This window comes from Mus pahari, chromosome 10 (assembly GCF_900095145.1).
Source record: "Mus pahari chromosome 10, PAHARI_EIJ_v1.1, whole genome shotgun sequence".
In the NCBI taxonomy this organism is placed as follows: domain Eukaryota; kingdom Metazoa; phylum Chordata; class Mammalia; order Rodentia; family Muridae; genus Mus; species Mus pahari.
The window spans coordinates 67872279-67892725 of NC_034599.1; the positions used below are offsets into that span (position 1 = coordinate 67872279).

General features: G+C 45.2%; 2 protein-coding genes across 15 annotated transcripts in view; one reads left to right on the top strand and one right to left on the bottom strand.

Moving 5' to 3' along the window:
* Ccpg1 (cell cycle progression 1) overlaps window positions 1–5702 on the top strand; it is a 30615-nt gene extending 24913 nt beyond the window's left edge. For 4 of the 11 annotated variants that reach the window (XM_029542988.1, XM_029542989.1, XM_029542990.1 and 1 more), the window contains 2 exons: window positions 1544–2940; window positions 5010–5270. In XM_029542988.1, coding sequence (XP_029398848.1) covers window positions 1544–2940; window positions 5010–5199 — 1587 coding nt within the window. In that variant the 3' untranslated portion in view covers window positions 5200–5270. Of the gene's footprint in view, window positions 1–1543; window positions 3300–5009 lie in introns of those variants that run through there. The other 7 variants (XM_029542991.1, XM_021207158.1, XM_029542995.1 and 4 more) reach the window with 4 other exon arrangements.
* A 50-nt stretch (window positions 5703–5752) lies between these two features.
* The window catches only part of Pigb (phosphatidylinositol glycan anchor biosynthesis class B), a 21213-nt gene continuing 6518 nt past the window's right edge, over window positions 5753–20447 (bottom strand). For 2 of the 4 annotated variants that reach the window (XM_021207815.2, XM_029542997.1), the window contains exons 5-12: window positions 19591–19721; window positions 16939–17079; window positions 12957–13008; window positions 11559–11770; window positions 10797–10861; window positions 7578–7791; window positions 7116–7296; window positions 5753–5997 (exon numbers count right to left, since the gene is read on the bottom strand). In XM_021207815.2, coding sequence (XP_021063474.1) covers window positions 5848–5997; window positions 7116–7296; window positions 7578–7791; window positions 10797–10861; window positions 11559–11770; window positions 12957–13008; window positions 16939–17079; window positions 19591–19721 — 1146 coding nt within the window. In that variant the 3' untranslated portion in view covers window positions 5753–5847. Of the gene's footprint in view, window positions 5998–7115; window positions 7297–7577; window positions 7792–10796; window positions 10862–11558; window positions 11771–12956; window positions 13009–16938; window positions 17080–19590; window positions 19746–20447 lie in introns of all 4 variants that reach the window. The other 2 variants (XM_029542996.1, XM_029542998.1) reach the window with 2 other exon arrangements.

Consider the following 20447-nt stretch of genomic DNA (forward strand, 5'->3'; position numbering starts at 1 on the left):
GTAGCCCTGGCTGTCCTGGAACTCACTCTGTAGACCAGGCTGGCCTCGAACTCAGAAATCCACCTGCCTCTGCCTCCCAAGTGCCGGGATTAAAGGCGTGCGCCACCACACCCAGCTTCATCTTTTTTCTAAACAGAAAGGGTCAGATAGGCTAACTAACTGCAAGGCTGGCAGATCGACTTCCATTCCAAGTATCTAACTTCAAAGATTTAAAAAACTGATCCGTATGTGCATACCGAGTACTTTGCATGCATGGCATAAAAGTGGAAATCAGAAAATCACTTTCAGGAGTCAGTTCTCTGATCTACCATGCTGGTCCTACAGAATCCAGCGAGGGTCATCAGGCCTGGTGGCAGGCACCTCTGCCAACAGAGCCGGCTTACAAACTATAGTTTTAAACCTTTTCTTTCTTTTTTTTTTTTTCCCCTGAAGATTAATGAGTTAGGAAAACAACTATTTCAGTTGTTTCTCATGTGTAAAACTCTATTACTTATTTTGTATGTTTGTTTCTGAATTCAAGTTTACTTGGATTTGGGAAAGTACTTAACTATGTTAAGGATTCAGGCTGTCCTCTGTGTACAGAGATGTTTCCATGAGATTCTGTACTGACACATAGAAGCCTTTTCTGCCACCCTAGTGCTGGGATTAAAGATGGGTACTGCCATGCCATGCTGCTCTCTGAATATTTTTTTATCCTCATCAGTACTGAGTCTGGGGACATGAGGATACAGATATACAAATGGCTGATTGTGGTTTACTTACAGAAGGCAAATGCAACTTACTTTAAAATCTCTTAGTTGCTGGGTGTAATGGGACAGAGGCAAGGAGGTCTGAGTTTGAGGCTAACCTGCTCTATAGAATAAGTGATAGGTCAGCTAGCGTGATGTAGAGAGGCCTTTTCTGAAAATAAAGAATAAATAGAATAAAATGTTCTTTAAACCGTGTAGGCACCTTTTCAGGACAGCTTCTGTAGTAACAAGATGGGAGGGCTTCCCTCACTTTTCTAGCTTAGAAATGGGTGTATTCCGATGATATGTCTGTTTGCAGCACTGTGCGCGGACTCTGGGGCCTTGGGTCTGCTAGTCAGTCCGTGGCCTTTAGGCTGTTAGAGACGCATGGAATTCTGCCTACTTGTTCTTGTTTGAATTCTCCTTCCTCAACAGTGCCCTTGATTTGACATGCCTGCCTGCTACTTGTTTTCTTCCATGTGACACTTTCACTTTCCATTTCTCTTTTTAAGAATGAGAAGCCTTTTGAATATATGGCAAGTGGCATTAAGCATTTATTTTCCAATTTTTAACACCATTTAACCATACCCAAAGGATTTGTGCACATGGTCGGTCGGTCTCTCTCTCTCTCTCTCTCTCTCTCTCTCTCTCTCTCTCTCTCTCTCTCGCACACACACACACACACACACACACACACACACACACACGTGCGCACACTAAAGGGTATGGTTGTTACATGATTAAAGATTTAAATTGAACTTTCCAAGCACTTAACATTTCTCTTCTCTTTCATTAACAAAATTTCTTTCCTTTAGTCGTTGAAAGAAAACCTTGAGAGGTGCTGGACCGTTACTGAATCAGAGAAGATCACCTTTGAAATGCAGAAGAAGAACCTTGCTGCAGAAAACCAGTATTTACGAATATCTCTGGAGAAGGAAGAAAAGGCCCTGTCTTCGTTACAGGAAGAGCTACGGCAGCTAAAGGAGCAGGTTAGATTGCTGGAGGATAAAGGCACAAGCACCCAGTTAGTTAGGGAGAACCAGGTTCTTAAGCAGTACTTAGAAGTGGAAAAACAGAAAACAAATAGCTTCCTTAGTGAAAGGGAGACACTCTTGGAGGAAGCAAGGATGCTGAAAAGGGACCTGGAGAGAGAACAGCTCACAGTCATGGCTCTGCGGGCAGAACTTGAGCAGTTCGTCCCTCGCCAGGCACAGAGCCATGCAGAGTCTCCTAGTGTGCAGACTGAAGAGAAGGAAGTCGGGCTGTTACAGCAGAGGCTTGCTGAGCTGGAGCAGAAGCTCAGCTTTGAGCAGCAGCGCTCTGATTTGTGGGAGAGACTGTACGTTGAGGCGAAGGATCAACATGGAAAGCAGGAGACAGATGGGAGGAAGAGAGGAAGCAGAGGAAGCCACAGGGCGAAGAGCAAGTCGAAGGAGACATTTCTGGGGACAGTTAAGGAAACATTTGATGCTATGAAGAATTCTACCAAGGAGTTTGTGAGACATCATAAAGAAAAAATCAAGCAGGCGAAAGAAGCTGTGAAGGAAAATCTGAAAAAATTCTCAGATTCGGTCAAATCCACTTTTCGCAATTTCAAAGATACTACCAGGAATATCTTTAATGAAAAGGGCAGCAAGAGATTCAGGGCTTCAAAAGAAGCAGCAACTGAAAAACCAAGAACAGCTTATAGTTATTCCTCATACTCACAGCAGGAGGCACCAAACCTAAACCAGAATTGCAGGCGCCCTTCTGCACAGAGGGATGGGGGAAGAAACAAGCCCAGTCACTCTGAAGAAATTAGAAAGAATGCAAATTCGTATACATACAAGGCCAAGTCTGACTGCAGAGGCACCCATTCCACCAGAAGGGTTTGTTCAGGTATGTTTGAATGTGCTGAACAGGAATCCATTAGCCCTGTTAATAAGGCAAGTCCTGTTAGGATGAATGACTTTAAACAGCTGATTCACTGGTACTTACTGAATGAACTGGATACTTTTCACCACTGGAAAGAACTGGATCAGTTCATCAGTCCGTTTTTTCCGAATGGTGTCTTTAGACATGACCAGAAGCTCTTCGCCGACTTTGTTGATGATGTGAAAGGTTACCTTAAGAGCATAAAGGAGTATCAAGTAGAGGATGACAATTTGGAGAAGTTGGATGGATGTATATATAGACACTTTGGGCATGTTTTCGCCCTTCCATTCGGACCCAGGTCGGTTTACATAAAACCATGTTACTATAATAGCTTCTAAACAGTGCATAGCATCTTATTTTATCTTTTAACACTTTGAGCTTTTGGAAGGTTACGTTTGTAAGAGACAAGCTTTATTGCCAGTGAATTTCAGAATAAATTGAAAGACAGTTTTAAGATTATAACTATTGCAAACTGAAAAAAAAGTCCATGTCAATCACTTAGACTTGAACAAATGATTGAATTTCTACCTTAAAAATTTAAGGGGTGTGTATGTATGTATACACATACATACATACAATTATGTGTGTGTGTGTATATATATATATATATATATATATATATATANACACACACACACACACACACATACTTAATTGAGCCAATCTAGCTTTTTTTTCAGTATAGCTTATATAATTAAGTGAAATTATTTCCCTTTAATCTTTAACTTAGGAAGCTAGAAACAAAGACTTTAATGTGAAGCCCAGGCCATGTGGAGCTGCCCACCTATACTCACTGTCAGTTTTATTGAGTTTAGGAGTACTCGTTGCAGGGTTACTACTGAGAAGGGTGCTGGACGCTCAGGAGCCACAAAGTCCCATAATGTTCTTCAAGACTGTGTCTGTTGTCCTTCAGCTTTTTACTCTGTAACTGCAAATGTCTGTTTACTTTTGAGAGTCAAGTTCCATCTTTATGAATAAATGTAGTGTGCCTATAAAATAATGAGACTGGTTTCTGATGTCTTTAGTACCTGAAGCAGATGTCTAGTGCTTTAATGAGCAGGGTTGGAGGCTGCTTTAAGGAACTGTGAACAACTTCTTACTGTTCAAGTTAGGTGTGCAGAGAGAGACATGAAGGTGTAGTGGTCTCAGGTAGTCTGGAGATGGTTGGAATATCTTCATGATTGAAGTGACCTTGCATCTAAACTTGCTTTGAAACTAGCTTCTGGAAGAGAAGTGAGGGTTGGTGCATGGGTAGAGCAGGGTCCTCCCTGGAATGGAAGGTCCTTTGCAAAGGTTGGAGAAATGGAGACCTGCTACTTTACAGAAACCAGGTGAGCTGGGGTGATCAGGAAGGTCTCCCTTTTGTCCTGAATTGTCTGTCTTGTGAGATGGGTGGGATGGTGTCTAGTCCTTAGATGACTGGCAGGAGCCAAAAGGATTGATTGGCAAGGTGTGAAGCCAGCTGTGGTGGTCTGCACACGAGAGACTGATGGGAGTCTGAGGTCATCAGAGGTGGTGAGGAGCAGACAAGATATATTTTAAACAACTCATATAGCGAGGGAAGTAAGGGAAGTAGAAAGTAAGTGTTGTAGGTTTATCTGGAATGACTTCACTATTGGATACTGATATTACTCAGAATACCAGAAGGAAGCCCTAAGCAAGAGGAACCAGAAGCAAATTTATTTTGGAGGTATCTGTTGACATTTATTTGGAGAGGATGGGTTGGTAGGTACATAGCCATTTCTACTCACTTCGAAGCCAGTCCCATTGGTCTACTGCAGGGGACACTGATATCTGTGCTGGTTAGAGAGAAGGCTAAGCAAGAAGAGTGCAGAGTGATGCACGGGAACCCAGAGGTGTCAAGTCAGGTGCTTAGAGCTGAGGGCTGCAGGGGCGCTTGTGTGCAGGTCCTGGTGTAAAGCAATGGAGGAGCCAGCAGGCGGAGTGGGAAGACAGCAGTGCCTGCTCACTGCACTTGCCTGAAAGGGGGGAAGGCTGGAGACTGCTCTGCGAGGAGATGTATGTATCTCTTCTCTCAGCTGAGGGATAAAGCCAATGGAGACAAGGCTGGTTGTTCTTACTCTTACTGGAGTGATAACGGAAATACCTCATTATTTTATGGTTACATTCCTGCTCCTCATCACCTGTTAGGTCTCCCCTTCCAGCCAGTGCAGGTGTATTCATGTCTGTCCTTTTTCCTTCAGTGTTGAAATAATACCCCTCTTTCCTGGAAGTATAGTAGGATTTTATTTTCTGTTTTATCTTTTTGCAGTGTTCAGGTAGATAAGTGGAGAAAAACATTGTTCTTTTTACTTTTAGAAAACCGAACTCTAACACAGATTAAAAAAATGTGTTTACTACTTTCAGTCGACCTGATAAAAAGCAACGTATGGTAAATATTGAAAACTCCAGGCACCGAAAACAAGAGCAGAAGCACCTTCATCCCCAGCCTTATGAAAGGGAAGGTAAATGGCACAAATACGGTCGCGCTAACGGAAGACACACGGCAAATCTCGAGATAGAACTGGGGCAGTTACCTCTCGATCCTAAGTACTGATTCATGATTAAGTTAAATTAGGAAGTTAAGAGATGTGGATGCTTTTTACTTCATTTGATGTTGATTAAGATGAACTCCCCACGACTGTCTTTATATTATGCAAAAGCAAAGCTTACTAACTTGCATTTTCCTGTAGCTTAGGTTTGTTAAAAACAAAAACTTCTTTTTTTTCTGCCCTGGGGGGGAAAATGGTAGTTTTATTAAGGAAGCCAGGCATGAAACATTCTGTGCATGAAACATGGCTTGGTTTGAGTAGCTGAGCTTAGCTTAGCGCGAGCTCAGCTCACGCAGGGCAGCTCGTGCCGTGTGGAGGTGTGCAGCAAGGCCTGAGGACTGCGCTGAGGTGGGACTCTGCGCTAACATCTCTACTTTCATGCTTTTGTCTCTCTGTGGGTTCAAGAGCCCGTTGGTTTGTGAAGAGCTGGCTGGCTTGTCTTGTGAACTCTCTTGCACACCTGAATGCTATGGAAGAAACAATAAACTGCACCGTGAGGAAAACTAAAGGTCTCTCTCAAGTCTGGCGCCGTATTAGTGTTCTCTGAGAATACTTCAGGACAGTGTACGGTACAGCTGTCCCTGGCGGCTTCCCCTCATTTCACATGCCACCTACAGTTTCTCTCAGTTATGCCAACGTCTCTGCAAAGGCCATCACAGTTCAGTCCCTTCTGTGCTGGCCCTGCCGGGTAACCTTCGCTCGTAGACGTGAATGTGACTTCCAGTTCGACGCTCTGGCCAGTGAGTGTGGAAGAATGTAGCTGTCCTCTCGTAGTTCCCTGAGGTGAGGAAGGTATTGATCTCCTGCAAGCAAATAAAGACATGTTTGCCAAGTGTGACTTCAAGGAATTCTAGAGTTGCCAATTACAATTTTTCTTTTGTGACTTTTTCCTTTTCGAAGCAATATTTCTGGTGAAAGGCGTGACTCTGGTAGCAAAACATATCTAGTAAGTTACAGAACAACTGATTTTACTGGGGAAAAGATCAATTATGGAATATGGGAGTTGAAATCACTACATTTTGTCAACTTTACTGGATTAAGAAACTATTAGGCCCAGGCAGTGGTGTCACATGCCTTTAATCCCAGCACTCAGGAGGCAGAGGCAGGCAGAGCTCTGAGTTTGAGACCAGCCACTAGGGTGGGCAGAGGAGATGGCTCATTTGGTTAACTGGTTGCTGACCAAGCATGAGGATCTGAGTTCAGACCCCTAGAACCCACATGAAGAATTGGGCATAGTAGTTGGGAAGGGTGGCACATGTCTTTAGTCCTATCTAGCACTTGGGAGGCAGAGGGAGATGGCTTTCTGTGAGTTCCAGGACAGCCAGGGCTACATTGTGAGACCCTGTCTCAAAAAAGCTCAGACATTGTGGCACATAACTGTAGCCCTAACAGTGTGCCGTTGGAGTAGAGCAGAGAGGATTTGGGAGGCTGTGGCAAACCATATTGTTATGTTCCAGGTTTAGTGAGAAAATGAGGAGGAAAGGGACAGGAGGCAGCATTGGTGGTCTTGAACCTCTGGCCTTTCCACGTGTGTATACAGAAACATGGCTACACATACACAACGAGGAAACAAGATGGGGCAGCAGTGAAGCACACTTCCTAAGTTCGTTAAGCTTTTAAAGACATGAGGAAAGACCTGCCTTGAATGTGGGTGGCATGTTCCTGTGGGATGTGGTCCAGTCTGAATAAAGGGAAGAGCAGAGTGACCCAGGGTGTTCCTGTGTTACATGCTGATCCACCCAGCACCATGCTGCCTCAGCCACGCTGGGCTGCTGTGGAACCTGAGCCTGAGGAAAGCCTGTCTCCTTAGGTTTGTCAGGTGTTTGGCCGCAGCCATTAGAGAACTAATTCATACAGAGGACAAGAGGGATCAGTGAGGCAGATTGTTGTTAATCTAATGAAAGCCTTTGAGGTGACATACCTTCTCCAGAACATTGAAGGTGACCAAGTGAGTGGGGAGTGACGCATTGCTGTGAAACTCTTGTTGTAACCATCTTAAGGGGTTTAAGTAGAACATATCTGCTTCATCAAGATACTGAGTTTTTCCAGTCAAGTCTGGAGGACACTGGAGAAACCGCATGGACAGTGGACAGTGAACATGGCTGTGGAAGAAAGGGCAAGAGTTAGACACCCCGGGCTGGAGAGACGGCTCAGTGCTTAAGAGCACTGACTGCTCGGTTCCAGAGGTCACAAGTTCAATTCCCAGCAACCACATGGTGGCTCACAACCATCTGTAATGAGATCTGAAGCCCTCTTCTGGCATGTGTCTGAAGACATCTACAGTGTACTCACATAAATAAATCTTAAAAAAAGAGACACCCCCCCCCAAGTTTCCATGTCCTTTCAGACTGTCCTTGAGCCCAGGCAGAACAGCCTTCCTCACCTGTAGTAAGGCGTGGAGTGGCAGGGCATCAACATGAATACTGAAGCCAAAGCTGGGTCAGGACCTCGGGGGCAGACTTTCTGAATGTGATTCATGACATCCAGGGTGCCTCTCTGATGAACTAGGCCAGTGTAGAATGCCAGCGGCACATTTGACAAGAGCAGGAAGCTCAGGGCTGCCTTCCTCCATGCCTTCAGGTGGGCTAGTGAGTAACCTGCATGGAGATAGGTGGGTAAGTGGAACATGGGCGGCTTCCTTTTCCTGTTACAGCAAATACATTTGTATCATTTTTACCCCCCCGCAAGCATAAGCAGTGGTATTGTGTGGCAACAGGCAGTGAGTCATCTCTGACCACTCACCACCACTGCACTCCCAGGCAGGGTCTAGCCTTCTAGTCGGTCAAAGCACAGTGTGGGTAATGGCTGCCCAGTCTTAGCTTGTAGACTTAAGTCTCTGAGGGCATCTGACATCCTTCATTATTTTCTTAACAGGAGCAATACTGCTTGTTCAGACATGCCCGGTTAGATCCCACACCAAGTAGGTGTTTTCATTTGCATGTAATGTGGATGCGCAGTTCTCAGGGGCATCACTCCCAGTGCTGGTCCTAAGAAGTGTTAGGCTGAGATGTAGCCAAGTGCCAGGTTGCTTGCCTGGCTTCCGTCTTACACACGTAATACAATCCTCTCTATGTGAACTAGCCCTTTGTATGCTTGTGGGTTTTGTGGTTCTTGGGACGGGGTTTTACTATGCAGCCCAGGCTGGCCTCAGACTCTCAAGTCCTGGGATTCCAGGGATGTGCTACCATGCTGATAAATGTACTAGTTATCTTACTATGCATGGGCTTTAGTTTCTGCCACACAGTCTTCTCCAGGGTGGTTCACACCGTGGAGAGAGTGGGAAGCCCTGAGCTCTCACTCAGTCATTCCATCTCCTGTGCTGCACAGTGGCAAGAAATTCTAAACAACAGTAACAAAAACCCCTCAAGGTCACTGGGCAGTGGTGGCACAGCAGAGGCAGGTAGATTTCTGAGTTCAAAGGCAGCCTGGTCTACAGAGTGAGTTCCAGAACATTAGGGCTACACAGAGAAACCCTGACTCTGGGGGAAAAAAGCCAAGGAAAAGTCCCCATTGCCTTCTCTAGTATGTCTGTCACTTAGAAATACATGCTAATTTTTACATTTCTAAACACTGCTGGGAAGGAAGGCTGTTAAGTCAGTTCTGGTGTTTACATGAGAAAAGGAAAGGGGTAGTTTTTTTAGCTAGAGAACCAGTGGAGAAGGGCAAGGCTGCACTGTATCTTAACCTCTGCACAGGCAGAGGCACCAGGAAGTTAGATTGCAGCTCTCTTAAGGAAACAAAGCTGTATTTTTTTCACCGACCACAACCTAAATACTAAATCCCCCAAGAAAAAGATCTTGTAGTGGAATTGTGAACATCAGACATTAAAATTAACTGGAGACTATGTAGTGTGTGATCTCAGTAATCCCCGTTAGTAGGGAGGCAGAGGCAAGAGGGGCGCAAGTTTAAGGCTAGCCTGGGCAACTTACAGCAAGATTTTGTGGTTGAGCGGTTGCTTCCAGGGCAGAGGACTGGCAGGGGTGGCGGTCTTGCCACACTGGCTTGAGTTGGACCCTAGAGTTCATGCCTCCCAGGTCTCACAAGGCTGCGCTAGAACTTTGGTTTCTTCAGTCTCTACCTCCCAAGTGCAAGGATTACAAGTATACACCACACCTGCTGTTTTGGAGTTTTCATTTTTTTTTTCCCCCTTGAGACAGGATCTTGCCACGAATGTAACCTAGGCTGTCCTTAACCAGCAGTTCTCTGGCCTCGGCTGTTAGAGTGCTGGCGTGCAGACAGGTACCACTTTCCCTGGCCCGTTGGTTTTAGAACACAGAATCCGTCTTGAAGCAGTGCATAAGTAATGTTGATAGACATGTTGGACCTCAGAACAAATGCTCTTCAGTGGGAAGCAAAGGGCTCTACTGGCTGGGAGCAAACCAATGACACCTGATTCTTGTTGGCAGTACATCAGCACACCTCAGCATTTCTGCTCGGGCTATTAGATAAGACACCAAGATACAGCACACACCATGAGGAACCCGGATGCTGTTATCCCGACTTAGCCTTAGAGGACTGAGGGGGTTGTGGCTGGAATCTTAGAGACTGACTTAAAAAAACCTTGCTTTTTAACCACCTCTTGAATCTGGCCTAGCTTTTGATTTGCTGTGACCCAAAGATGGGTGGAAGGACCTGCAAATTTCAGGCCCAGGCCTCCTACCTTCCCACTCTTTCCTTGGAACCCTGAAAGCACCATGTAAGAAGCTCTGCCTGACCCTCTGGGGAGTGAGAAGGCTCCGGAGCTGATGTACAGCTAGTCTGGTCCACACAGCTAGAGCCCTTCCAGTGCTCCGTCCAGTCAGTGTGAGTGAGCAGGGTTAAGATGTGGCTCATAAGAATAAATGGCATTAAAAGTCACTAGACAGCAGTGGCTGGCAGTGACATTTACATGAAACAGGTTAAAATAGCTCACAAGAACAGAATAAGGCTCAGAGTTGAGTTTGGGAAAGCCTCAACAGTTCTACAGAAAGCTGCATAGTACAGCAAGCCTGCCCTCCTATCACTGCTGGGGATGGGCTTAGAGGATAATTTGGAGTTCAAGGCCAGCTTGGGTGACATGGTAAGAATCTTTCGAGGGTGTTTCAGCCAGTCAGCCAGTCTTACCTCCTACCCCTGGCAAAAGAGTAGACTGTCTGGTAATCATTCTTGTATCTTATGTAATACAGAGAAAGTCCACTTAGGAGCTAGGCAGAGTGGCTCACATCTGTAATCCCAGCACTTGGAAGATTAAGGCAAGAGGATGGCCCTTGAGTTCAGGTCTGCCTGCATAGATTGCTCTAGGCCAACCCTGTCTCTATAACCAGACAACAGACTCCCACAGAGCATTAGATTACAAAAAAGGAAACACTATAGTAATAGTTTGTAATTAGGGAAGTTTTCATTGAGCCTAGTTGGAAATAAATAGCTCCGTGGGCATTGACAGTCTCTTAATGTTTTATTGCTGTCTGGAGACAGGATCTCGCTATCGAAGCCCAGGCTGCCCTGGACTTGTGGTTGATCCTCCTGCTTTTTCCTCTCCGGGGCAGGGATTACAGCGGTGCTGTCAAGTCTGGCTTCTTTTAGCTACTCTTTCTAAAATGTATTCTGTATTTAAAATACTTACCACAGAACACCATGCAGAATGGTAAAACTGGATAGATAAACCTGAATTCTTTGTGGCCCAACATGCTATAATAAAAGATATTAAGACAAAACATTTATTTTACATTAGTCTGAGAAATTAATGCATTTAAACTATATTATCTGTTTATTTTTCAAGTATTTGACACTGAATTCCTTTTTTTTTTTTTCCTGATAACTTTTTTACCAGCCTCAAACTCTAGACCCTTGACTTAAGCCCATGCTGCTGGCATTACAGGCACTATACCGTGACTCCTTTTTAAATAGTGTGATGATGTGTTAATAATGTCAGCGTGAAATTATAAAGTACAGCTACTCTTAGAAAAAAATTACGCATTCAACTAAGTAATATTACTCAAATTTAGAATAAGGATACATTCCTTTAAAATGTTTGTGTGTGTGTGTGTTGCGGGTGAGGTGCTCACACCACAGTGCACACATGGAGGTCAGAGGACCAGAACTTGTGGCCATCAGTCGTAGTCTTCTCCTGTGTGGATCGTGGTGACGCTGCTCAGGGCCACAGGCATGATGGTGAGTGGTGGTAGGTGCCTCTACCTGCTGAGCCATCCCACCAGTTCTACATTGTAATCTTACAGACGGATGTAGGAATAGTTCTGAGTCCTCTGAGTAGCACATCTGTTCACCTGACATAATCTCTACTGCTGTACTGTAAGAAACAACTTCTCAGTAGTCTCAGAATCTCTTCGTGACATGTAAACATCCACCTGCTTGAACCAAGTCTTACCTGTACACCAGCAGTGTCCACAGCACAGTCAGCAGTAGTATGTGGAGCCTCCTTGGAGCCAGGAAGCAACCGTGAATGAAGAAAGGTAAGTGGGTCCCCAGGACAACTGGGAACCCTTGACTGAGGTACCAGTGCCATGGATGGGAGCCGTAAAATGTCCCCAAGTTCTGCAGCACGTTAAATTTCAAGAAGTTAAATTGGACCAGCGTCCACTGGTATGAGTGAAAGAGAAAGAAAAGTGGGTTAGTGTCAGTAACGGATCTAGGGCTTTATAGTATTTGACAGAATCATAACATTAAATAAGAATTTAAGGGCTGGTGAGATGGCTCAGTGGGTAAGAGCACCCAACTGCTCTTCCAAAGGTCTGGAGTTCAAATCCCAGCAACCACATGGTGGCTCATAACCATCCGTAACAAGATCTGACGCCCTTATCTGGAGTGTCTGAAGACAGCTAAGTGTACTTGCATATAATAAATCAATCTTTAAAAAAAAAATATGGTCCATTCATGTTGTAGACATTGGTTGACCATTTTAAAATTAAAAAAAAAAAATAAGAATTTAATCCAAAACCTTAGGCAGCAGTCTTTAGTAAGTCTGTGTGATGACATGAGTTCTTATTAATAACTTGTCTGTCTTTTTTTTCCCTCACCCCCCCTTTTTTTAAAGATTTATTTATTTATTATATTTATATGAGAACACTGTAGCTGTCCTCAGACACACCAGAAGAGGGCATCAGATCTCAACCATGTAGTTGCTGGGATCTGAACTCAGGACCTTTGGAAGAGCAGTCAGTGCTCTTACCAGCTGAGCCATCTCACCAGCCCTCTTTCTTTCTTTTTTCTTGGAGACAGGGTTTCTCTGTGTTGGCCTGTCCTATACATGAGGTTGACCTTGAACTCAGAAATCCACCTGCCTCTGCCTCCCAAGTGCTGGGATTAAAGGCGTGTGCCGCCACTGCCCTGGTTAATAACTTGTTTTTCTAAGTACTTGGTAGTGTTAATTTGTAAAATGCTAAGTTTTTAAGGTTTAAATCTCAAATTATGAATACTCATTCACACATACTTTTGTTTTTTTATCCAATTAGAAAAGAGAATTTTTTAAAATAGATTTTCCTTTTAATTGTATGTGTGTGCACTTGAACATGTGCCCTCATGCCTAACTGCTCTTCGAGAAGGGATCAGATTCCCCAGAATTCCCTGCAGCTATGAGCAGTTCCTACGTGGATGCTGGGACTCTAGCAGTTAGGGAGCCTCAGTGTGGATTCCAGGTGTGAGCCACTATACCAAGCACTCGCCACCACAGCTGGATCAGATACAAACCCCTGAAAGTCCAGCTGGAGGGTTCAGAGCAGTAAGTGGTTAGAACAGCCTAATTGAGCTTACTCTAATTTTTACTTACTTGGCCAAAAAAGATACGGTCAATTATCAGAGACAAACTGAAGGTTATAAATCTGAAAAACAAAGTAGAATGGTGACTCACATGGGACCCTGCTAAAGTCTAGGCCACTGTCTTTGTCCCAGCATGACTTTAAAATGCTTTACAAGCTCGCCAGCTGTGGGATTGTACATTGTGAAAGATGAGAAGATGCACTTAAGCAAATGCTTAAAAAACCCACTATTGTATCTATCCTCAGATAATTAACCCATCAACATAAAAATTAGATACTTATTATTTTGAAGTCCTTAGGGTTTAAGAAGTCGCAACTGTAGTTGGTGAGGTGCCCGTGGTTCCAAGTGATCATTACCAGAGCTCAGCTGCCCAGCTCTCAGGGCTGCTGGGAGCTTCATTGGCATCATGAATCTAGGACTGGACTGGCTTCCTGTGTGTGTGCTATAGTCATTCATGTCTAATGTCATGGCTGGAACTGTCACACTGCTTTTATTCCATTTTACGAGACTCCATTTTTTTTAGAACATGGCTGCAGATAGTATCATAGTTCCCATGAGTTGTCAGCTTTTCACCCTGGAGAGAACTTCAGTTGAGGAATTGTCTCCATGCAATTGTCTGTGGCACATCTGTGTGGCATCTTCTTAACTATTAATTGATGTAGTAGTGCCCAGCCCGCTGTGGGTGCAGCCATCATTGGGCCCATAGGCCAGGCTGTGTAAGAATGGCAGCTGAGCAGGCCAGAGGAAGGCAGTCAGGAAGCGGCATTCCTTAGAGGCTTGCTTCCTTCAGTCTGTCCCTACAGGTTCTTGCCTTGGCTTCCCTGGGTAATGGATACAATTTGTAAGGTGTAAGCAACCCTTTTCTCCCCAAATTGGTTTTGGTCAGAGTTTTATCACAACAGAAAGCTAACAAGGAGACACAGCTATATAACTTTGTTTTGTTTTTGTCTTTGAGACAAGGTCTCTCTATGTATGTGGCCCTGGCTGTACTATGTAGAACAGCTGGCCTCAGATTCAGATCCACCTGGCTCTGCCTCCTGAGTGCTGGGATTAAAAGTGTGTGCCACCATGCCTATCCTTGATTGGTCTCCTGAAATGTACTGAACCCAAGGTCTTGTGCATGATAAACTAGCAGCGAGGTGCTGAGTGCAGCTGAGCTCATTTTCCATTTGCTTTGAGACTGAGTCTTACCATGTAACCCTGCTTGGCCTGGAACTCGCAGAGATCCACCTGCCTCTGCCTCCTAAGTGCTGCAGTTAAAGTTATGTGCCACATCCTGTACAGTGAACACCTTTAAATTTAGTGGCAATCTGATTTTTCTTTTTAGATTTATATATGTATATCAGTGTTTTGTGTGCATATATGTGTAACATATACGTGGTTGGTGCCCTCAGAGGTAAAAAAAAGGGTGTTGATCAATATGAACTAATCAGTACCCCCAGAGCTCCCTGGGACTAAACCACCAATCAAAGAAAACACATGGTGGGACTCCTGTCTCTAGCTGCATATGTAGCAGAGGATGGCCTAGTCGGTATCAATGGGGGGAGAGGCCCTTGGTCCTGTGAAGGTTCTCTGCCCCAGTATAAGGGAATGCCAGGGCCAGAAAGCAGGAGTGGGTGGGTTGGGGAGGAAAGGAGGGGATTTTCAGAGAGGAAACTAGGAAAGGGGATAACATTTGAAATGTAAATAAAGAAAATATCTAATTAAAAAAAAAAAAGTGTTGATTCTACAACAGCCAGGGCTGTTGTCTCAAAAAAACAGCCTAACAAAAAACAAAACAGGGTGTTGCATCCCCTGGAACTGAAGTTATGGACAGTTGGGAATCCGTGTAGGTGCTGGGAATTAACCAGGATCCTCTGGAGGAACAACAACTGCCTATTTATTTATTTATTTATTTATTCATTTGTAACCACTGTGACTCCAGCTCCCAAACTGGATTTTTTTGAAGTAGCTAATAGGGTCTTCCATGGTTTGTTTCCAGTCACCCTGTTCTTACAGTTTTCTGTTTTAGGTCCTCTCTGGACATGAGGTTCGAGTGATCATATATGTTGTAGATTTGGTCTTCCACTGTCTTCACACTGAATGTCAAAGCGTCCTTCACTTCTGTTTTTGATTTGTGCTGGGCTGGGGTCAGCATGTAAGTAAGTACGCTGTCGTTGAGTCATATCTCCAGCACAGAGGTCCTTAACTACTCAGATGCATCTTTTCAAAAGTTTTTCTGTTCGCCTGGGGATGCTCTGGTCATGGGGGTAGTCTGTCTGCCTGGTAGAGACAGGGGTAGTCTGTCTGCCTGGTAGCCCTTACCTCGTTACCCCTCTGGCTCATGCTGTTTTATTCTGATGCTTCCACACCGTGCAAAATTTCACTACAAATAACACGAGTCAGTCACTCCATGACTCCTTTCATTAAAGACAAGGAGGAGCTGAAGGACGGTGAAATCTGCCAGATAGCTGGGTGAGGTAGAACAGGTCTGCGGTCCCAGACTCGGGGAGCCTCCCTGCCCCCTGCCAAATTCCTGCCTGGGCTGTGCCACACTCCCCACATAAGGAAGCGTGACCTGTGGTCGCATAGGCCCAGAACAGAGCAATGAAATGAATGAATGCTAATGAAGTACTGAGGGTTTAGCCAATATGCCTCCCTTCCCAGACATTCCTCCCCGCAAAAGGTATTTAATCTTGGGTTCTCCCTGAGAAGTAGGTAGGCATCTATTTTCCATGATGAACAACCAAGAAACAGTTTGGAACCAAGGACTGACTCTTTCATCTACCACTGCCATGGGGAGCATGGAGAAGGCCTTCTCCTACCACCAAGCTCTCCCACCCCATCCCCCACCCCTGGGCCCCAGGCTCATCCTTAGCTCATTGCAGGTCCGGGACAGCCCCCACCCCCACTGACTGACCCATACTTCGTTCCTGACTTCTCTGTGCGGTTCACCAGCAACGACGACCAGAGGCCCAAAGTCAGGGGATTCCAGCTTTGGGTTTTCCCACGACTGCATTCCCCTCTGCCCCCCAATGGTGTCTCAGTGCTTCCCCAAAGCCGAGCACCCACCCAGCAGGTGCTTCGGATCAGTGCAGTCAAACTCCCTAGCCTCCAGGGAAGAACTCAGACCCAGTCTCAAAAACAAAAAAGTAAATAAGAAAGAGCAAACCTGACTCTTCCACTGGTCTGTCTGTCTTTGCACTATTTCTAAGTCACCTTAGTCACTGTATGGCCTAACACTTTTCTCTTCTGAAGATCTTTACATCCCTTTAAAGGCCAGAGTATGGGGAGCTGGCTCAATAGCCGGCACTACCCCAGAAGCCAGGCCTCATGCAGGGGGTCTGCCATCCTAGTTACTCAAAAAGCTGAGGCAGATGTCAAACCCATGCTCTGCTAGGCAAGGTACACCCACTGGCTCAGGAGATAATTGGAATTTTCTTTGAGATGCTGTGCTGGGCGTCATACCTGGGCGCTCACGTCCTACTCAACAGTTCCTGTTTCATCGCTCACCACCTCACTGGCTTTGCTAACTTTAAATTTCTCCATGTTTCTATTTACCATAAAATAAGAACAATAGCATCACTTAAATCTAAAAAGATCATGAGGTCATATATGAGCAAAACTGTTTTAGGTCCCATACAAATATAATAGAAAACTTCAGGAAATGAAGTGTGGAAACTCTTAAGAAATAGACACTTTTGTTTCACTGAAGTATAATACAGTTAATCAGTCTCATAAATTTAGACATCTAAAATAGAACACTGGGTCAATGAAATGGCTCAGTGGGTAGAGGTGTTTGCCACAAAGCCAGACAGTCTGAGTTCAATTCCTGGAACGAATGCAGAGAGAACCATCACCTCCACAAAAGCTGCCTTCTGACCTCCACATATGCCTTTCAGCATGCACACACTAGTGTCGACAAAACAGGAAACACAGAGTTGGAACTTTCCTGAGACAGAAGTCTTCCTTATAGTCTTAGATGTTACAGATGGCTCCACAGCCAGACTTACCCTACAGGTAGAAAATGACGCAGGGTCAGACGGGGCTTTCTCTGTTCTTGGTAGAAATGTCTGAAGAGCAACGGCACCCATGGGATAAGAGCTGTGGGGCGGACCACACAAGCAAGTGCCACCAGGAGCGAGTACTTGACACTAGGAGCAAGGAGAACTTGTTACAGGGACAGTGGGAGACTGAGCTTAAAGTCAGGTGATTACTTTCACCGTGAGACAAGAAGAAAGTGCAGACGTTTAAGGAAAAACACTATGCAGTGATAGCCTTTTGTGCACATATGACCTTGTGAAGCAGAGGTGTAGCCTAGTGGAAGAGCAACCAAGGCCCTGGGGCTGACTCCAGCACCACTCACAAGAAGGAAGGTATATTTTTTTCAAACTTGAAGTAAATTATACTCATCTGAAAGATGCACGTGCATACATACATGCACACATAAGGTTGTTTGTAAACAACTGTTGAAAGATTCAAAGTGAGCCTCAGCTACCGGGAGACCCCCAATGAGACTCTAGAATGGAGTTCGTTCGATGCAAAAGCAAGAGGTTTATTTTTCTAGCACACTGGGGTTGTCCTGCACCCACAGGAGAGGTGACCCCTCTTCTCTCTTTCATAAGCTTTTTATACAATTTTTGAGGGCAGATTATAGCAGTAGCAACTAGGCACATAATGTTCGGTGGTTTTAGTAACCTTTACATTAATTGGGTGGGCAGGGGAGGGGGGACTCAGGGACCTTCCTGAAGGCCCAGTGGGAAGTTCCAAGTTGGAGCTCTCTCAGTGTGAGGGTGTGTAATCCCAACACTCCAGGGACTGAGGCAGATGGATCATGAGTTCGAGGTGAGGCTCCGCAATTTAGTGAGTATTGCAAGTGTTAGGATGATAGTCATGAACCTTCATGCCCAGACAATTGTTTTATTTTTTGGTTTTTCGAGACAGGGTTTCTCTGTATAGCCCTGGCTGTCCTGGTACTCACTTTGTAAACCAGGCTGGCCTCGAACTCAGAAATCGGCCTGCCTCTGCCTCCTGAGTGCTGGGATTAAAGGCGTGCGCCACCACTGCCCGGCCCAGACAATTGTTCTGTCTGTTATATAGCCCAGGCTGACTTCAAACTTGCTATATAAAACAAGCTGAATTTCAACTTCTGATCCTCCTGTCTCTGCTTCCCATGTTGGCATTTTTAAAAGTATGCAACCACTATGCCCAAATAGGGTCATCATGTTTTAACAGACCTACCCAGAGTTTCTCAAGCGGAACGTTACATACAGAGAAAGTTGAGCAATGGGTAGTGAGACCACAAGTGGACAGGGCCTGGCTAGGTCTCATGGTGATAAAGGACCAAAATGGGGAGTTAGACACCTCAGGCTAGAAAGCACAACAAAACAGCTGGTTCCCCAAACTGCCTTGGAGTCTCCATCTCCTAACTATCTTACATGACTGAAATGTTCTAGTTCTGTCCCAGGCTCAGGAGACCAAACTGAGAAGCCCATTTTCTCTCTCTTTTCTTTTCCCCTCAGAGTACCCTCCATCCTATTTACAGTAACCTGAATCTAACGCAGAAACAATCTTAGTGGGCATGGCGGCACACACCTTTAATCCCAGCACTTGGGAGGCAGAGGTAGCCTGCTTCTCTGTAAGTTTGCAGCCATCTTGGCTTACATAGTGAGTTCCAGAATCAGAACAACCAGGAGTAGACTGTGAGGCCCTTTCTTTAAAACAACAAAACAAAACAAAAACCAGGAAAGCTATTTTATCCAGAAGATCTTTATGCAGGAAGAGAGCGTGTGCTCTAGCTTGTTATGTGCTTCGAAAGCCTGTCTCCCTTCCGTACGACACAATCTTCCTTTCTGTTTTTTGACTCAGGCTCTCTCTGTGCCCTTGGCTGTGCTGACACTTTCTCCTTAGATAAAGCTGGCCTCAAACTCAGAGTTCTGTCTGCTTTTTGCCTCCCCGAGTGTTGGGACTAGAGGTGTGAGCCAGCATACCCAGCTCAGTACGTTGAAATCAGATTTGACCCTGATGATTTTCTGTGTGTGTGGCAAAGGGCCTGGTCCCATCCCAGCCTCACCCTTGCCCGCTCCTCCCTCCACTCACTTGCTCCCCACACCAGCAGCCTGCCATCTGCAGCTCTCTCAGCTAAGTGCTTCTGCTCAGCCCCTTCTTCCCTGCTTGGTCTGGGTTTTTCTTTTTTGCCATTCTGATCTGTTCAACCTGTTCTTCCATGCTGGTCAGCAGACCTGCAGGAGCGCTCTAAGCCTACCTTGCTTTAGGTCTGATTGCTTTAGGGAACCAGAAGGCAGTCACAGCATGAGTGAGGATTATTTATTCTCCTGGCCGGTCTCCCACGGGGACCTTCAAGTACAGATTACAAGGATCCTGGTACTTTCTCCTAGTCTTTGGAGCCCACTGACAATAGACTGCTACTTCAGTAAGCTCTGGGTACTTCAGGCTTTCCTAAGCATTGTCTATACTTTGTAACCATCCCTTTTATTAGCTTCACTGTACAGGGTGACTGTTTCCTGTGACACTCATTGAAAAAAACCTTTGTTTCTTCTAAGCTTGGGAGTCTGTCTACTGGACATGCCACGCTGATACTTGAGGTTTTCAAAAGCACTTCTTAGACTTCTGTCTGCATTTATTAACAGTAACAGCCATCTTACCTGTTCATGGACCTCGAGCCTTCCAGAGGATAGTAGTAAAGGGCGACGGCAGTGAGGGCTGTCTCCATAGTGTTTGTGAGGGTCCTCGTGCAGCAGTACCACGTGAACCAGGAGCACAGCTGGCAGAGGAACTAACGAGTCAGGAGTGAGTATGGCTGCAGTGGGAAATGGGAGGCTAGGTGGTTGATGTAGAAAGCACCAGCCCAGATGCTGTAGCCATGGCCACACACTGTTCTCAGCCCATGCCACCCACACTCCAACACTGGTTTGTATTTGTTATGCTAAGCAATAGCGCTTTCAGGTCTTTTTGATGGTTTGCACTTGACTAATTTTTACTTCTTGCTAATGAAATACTCAAAACACAGACACTAAGAGTGGAGTTTATAGAATATTGAAACTTCTCACTAGATCATCCAGCCACAGCTCCACCTCCTACCTCACAGTGGCCAGGAGTCAGCTATTCTGAGCATCAATGGACCTTGCTTTGGAAATGCTGCCCTATTTCTTCTTTCTCCTCTTCCTCTTCTTCTTCATATATGCATGTTAAGTCAGTAGTGCTTTCTTTCAGGGACACACACACACACACACAAATAATATTGAATTTTATTTTATTTTTTTAGGGTTTTGTTTTTTGTTTTTTGTTTTTGTTTTTGTTTCTCCGAGACAGGGTTTCTCTGTATAGTCCTGGCTGTCCTGGAACTCACTTTGTCCTGGAGCTGCCCAGCTTGAATTTTATTTTTAAGGGTTAGAATTTTGCTATAGCCGGGCGTGGTGGCGCACACCTTTAATCCCAGCACTTGGGAGGCAGAGGCAGGCGGATTTCTGAGTTCTAGGCCAGCCTGGTCTACAGAGTGAGT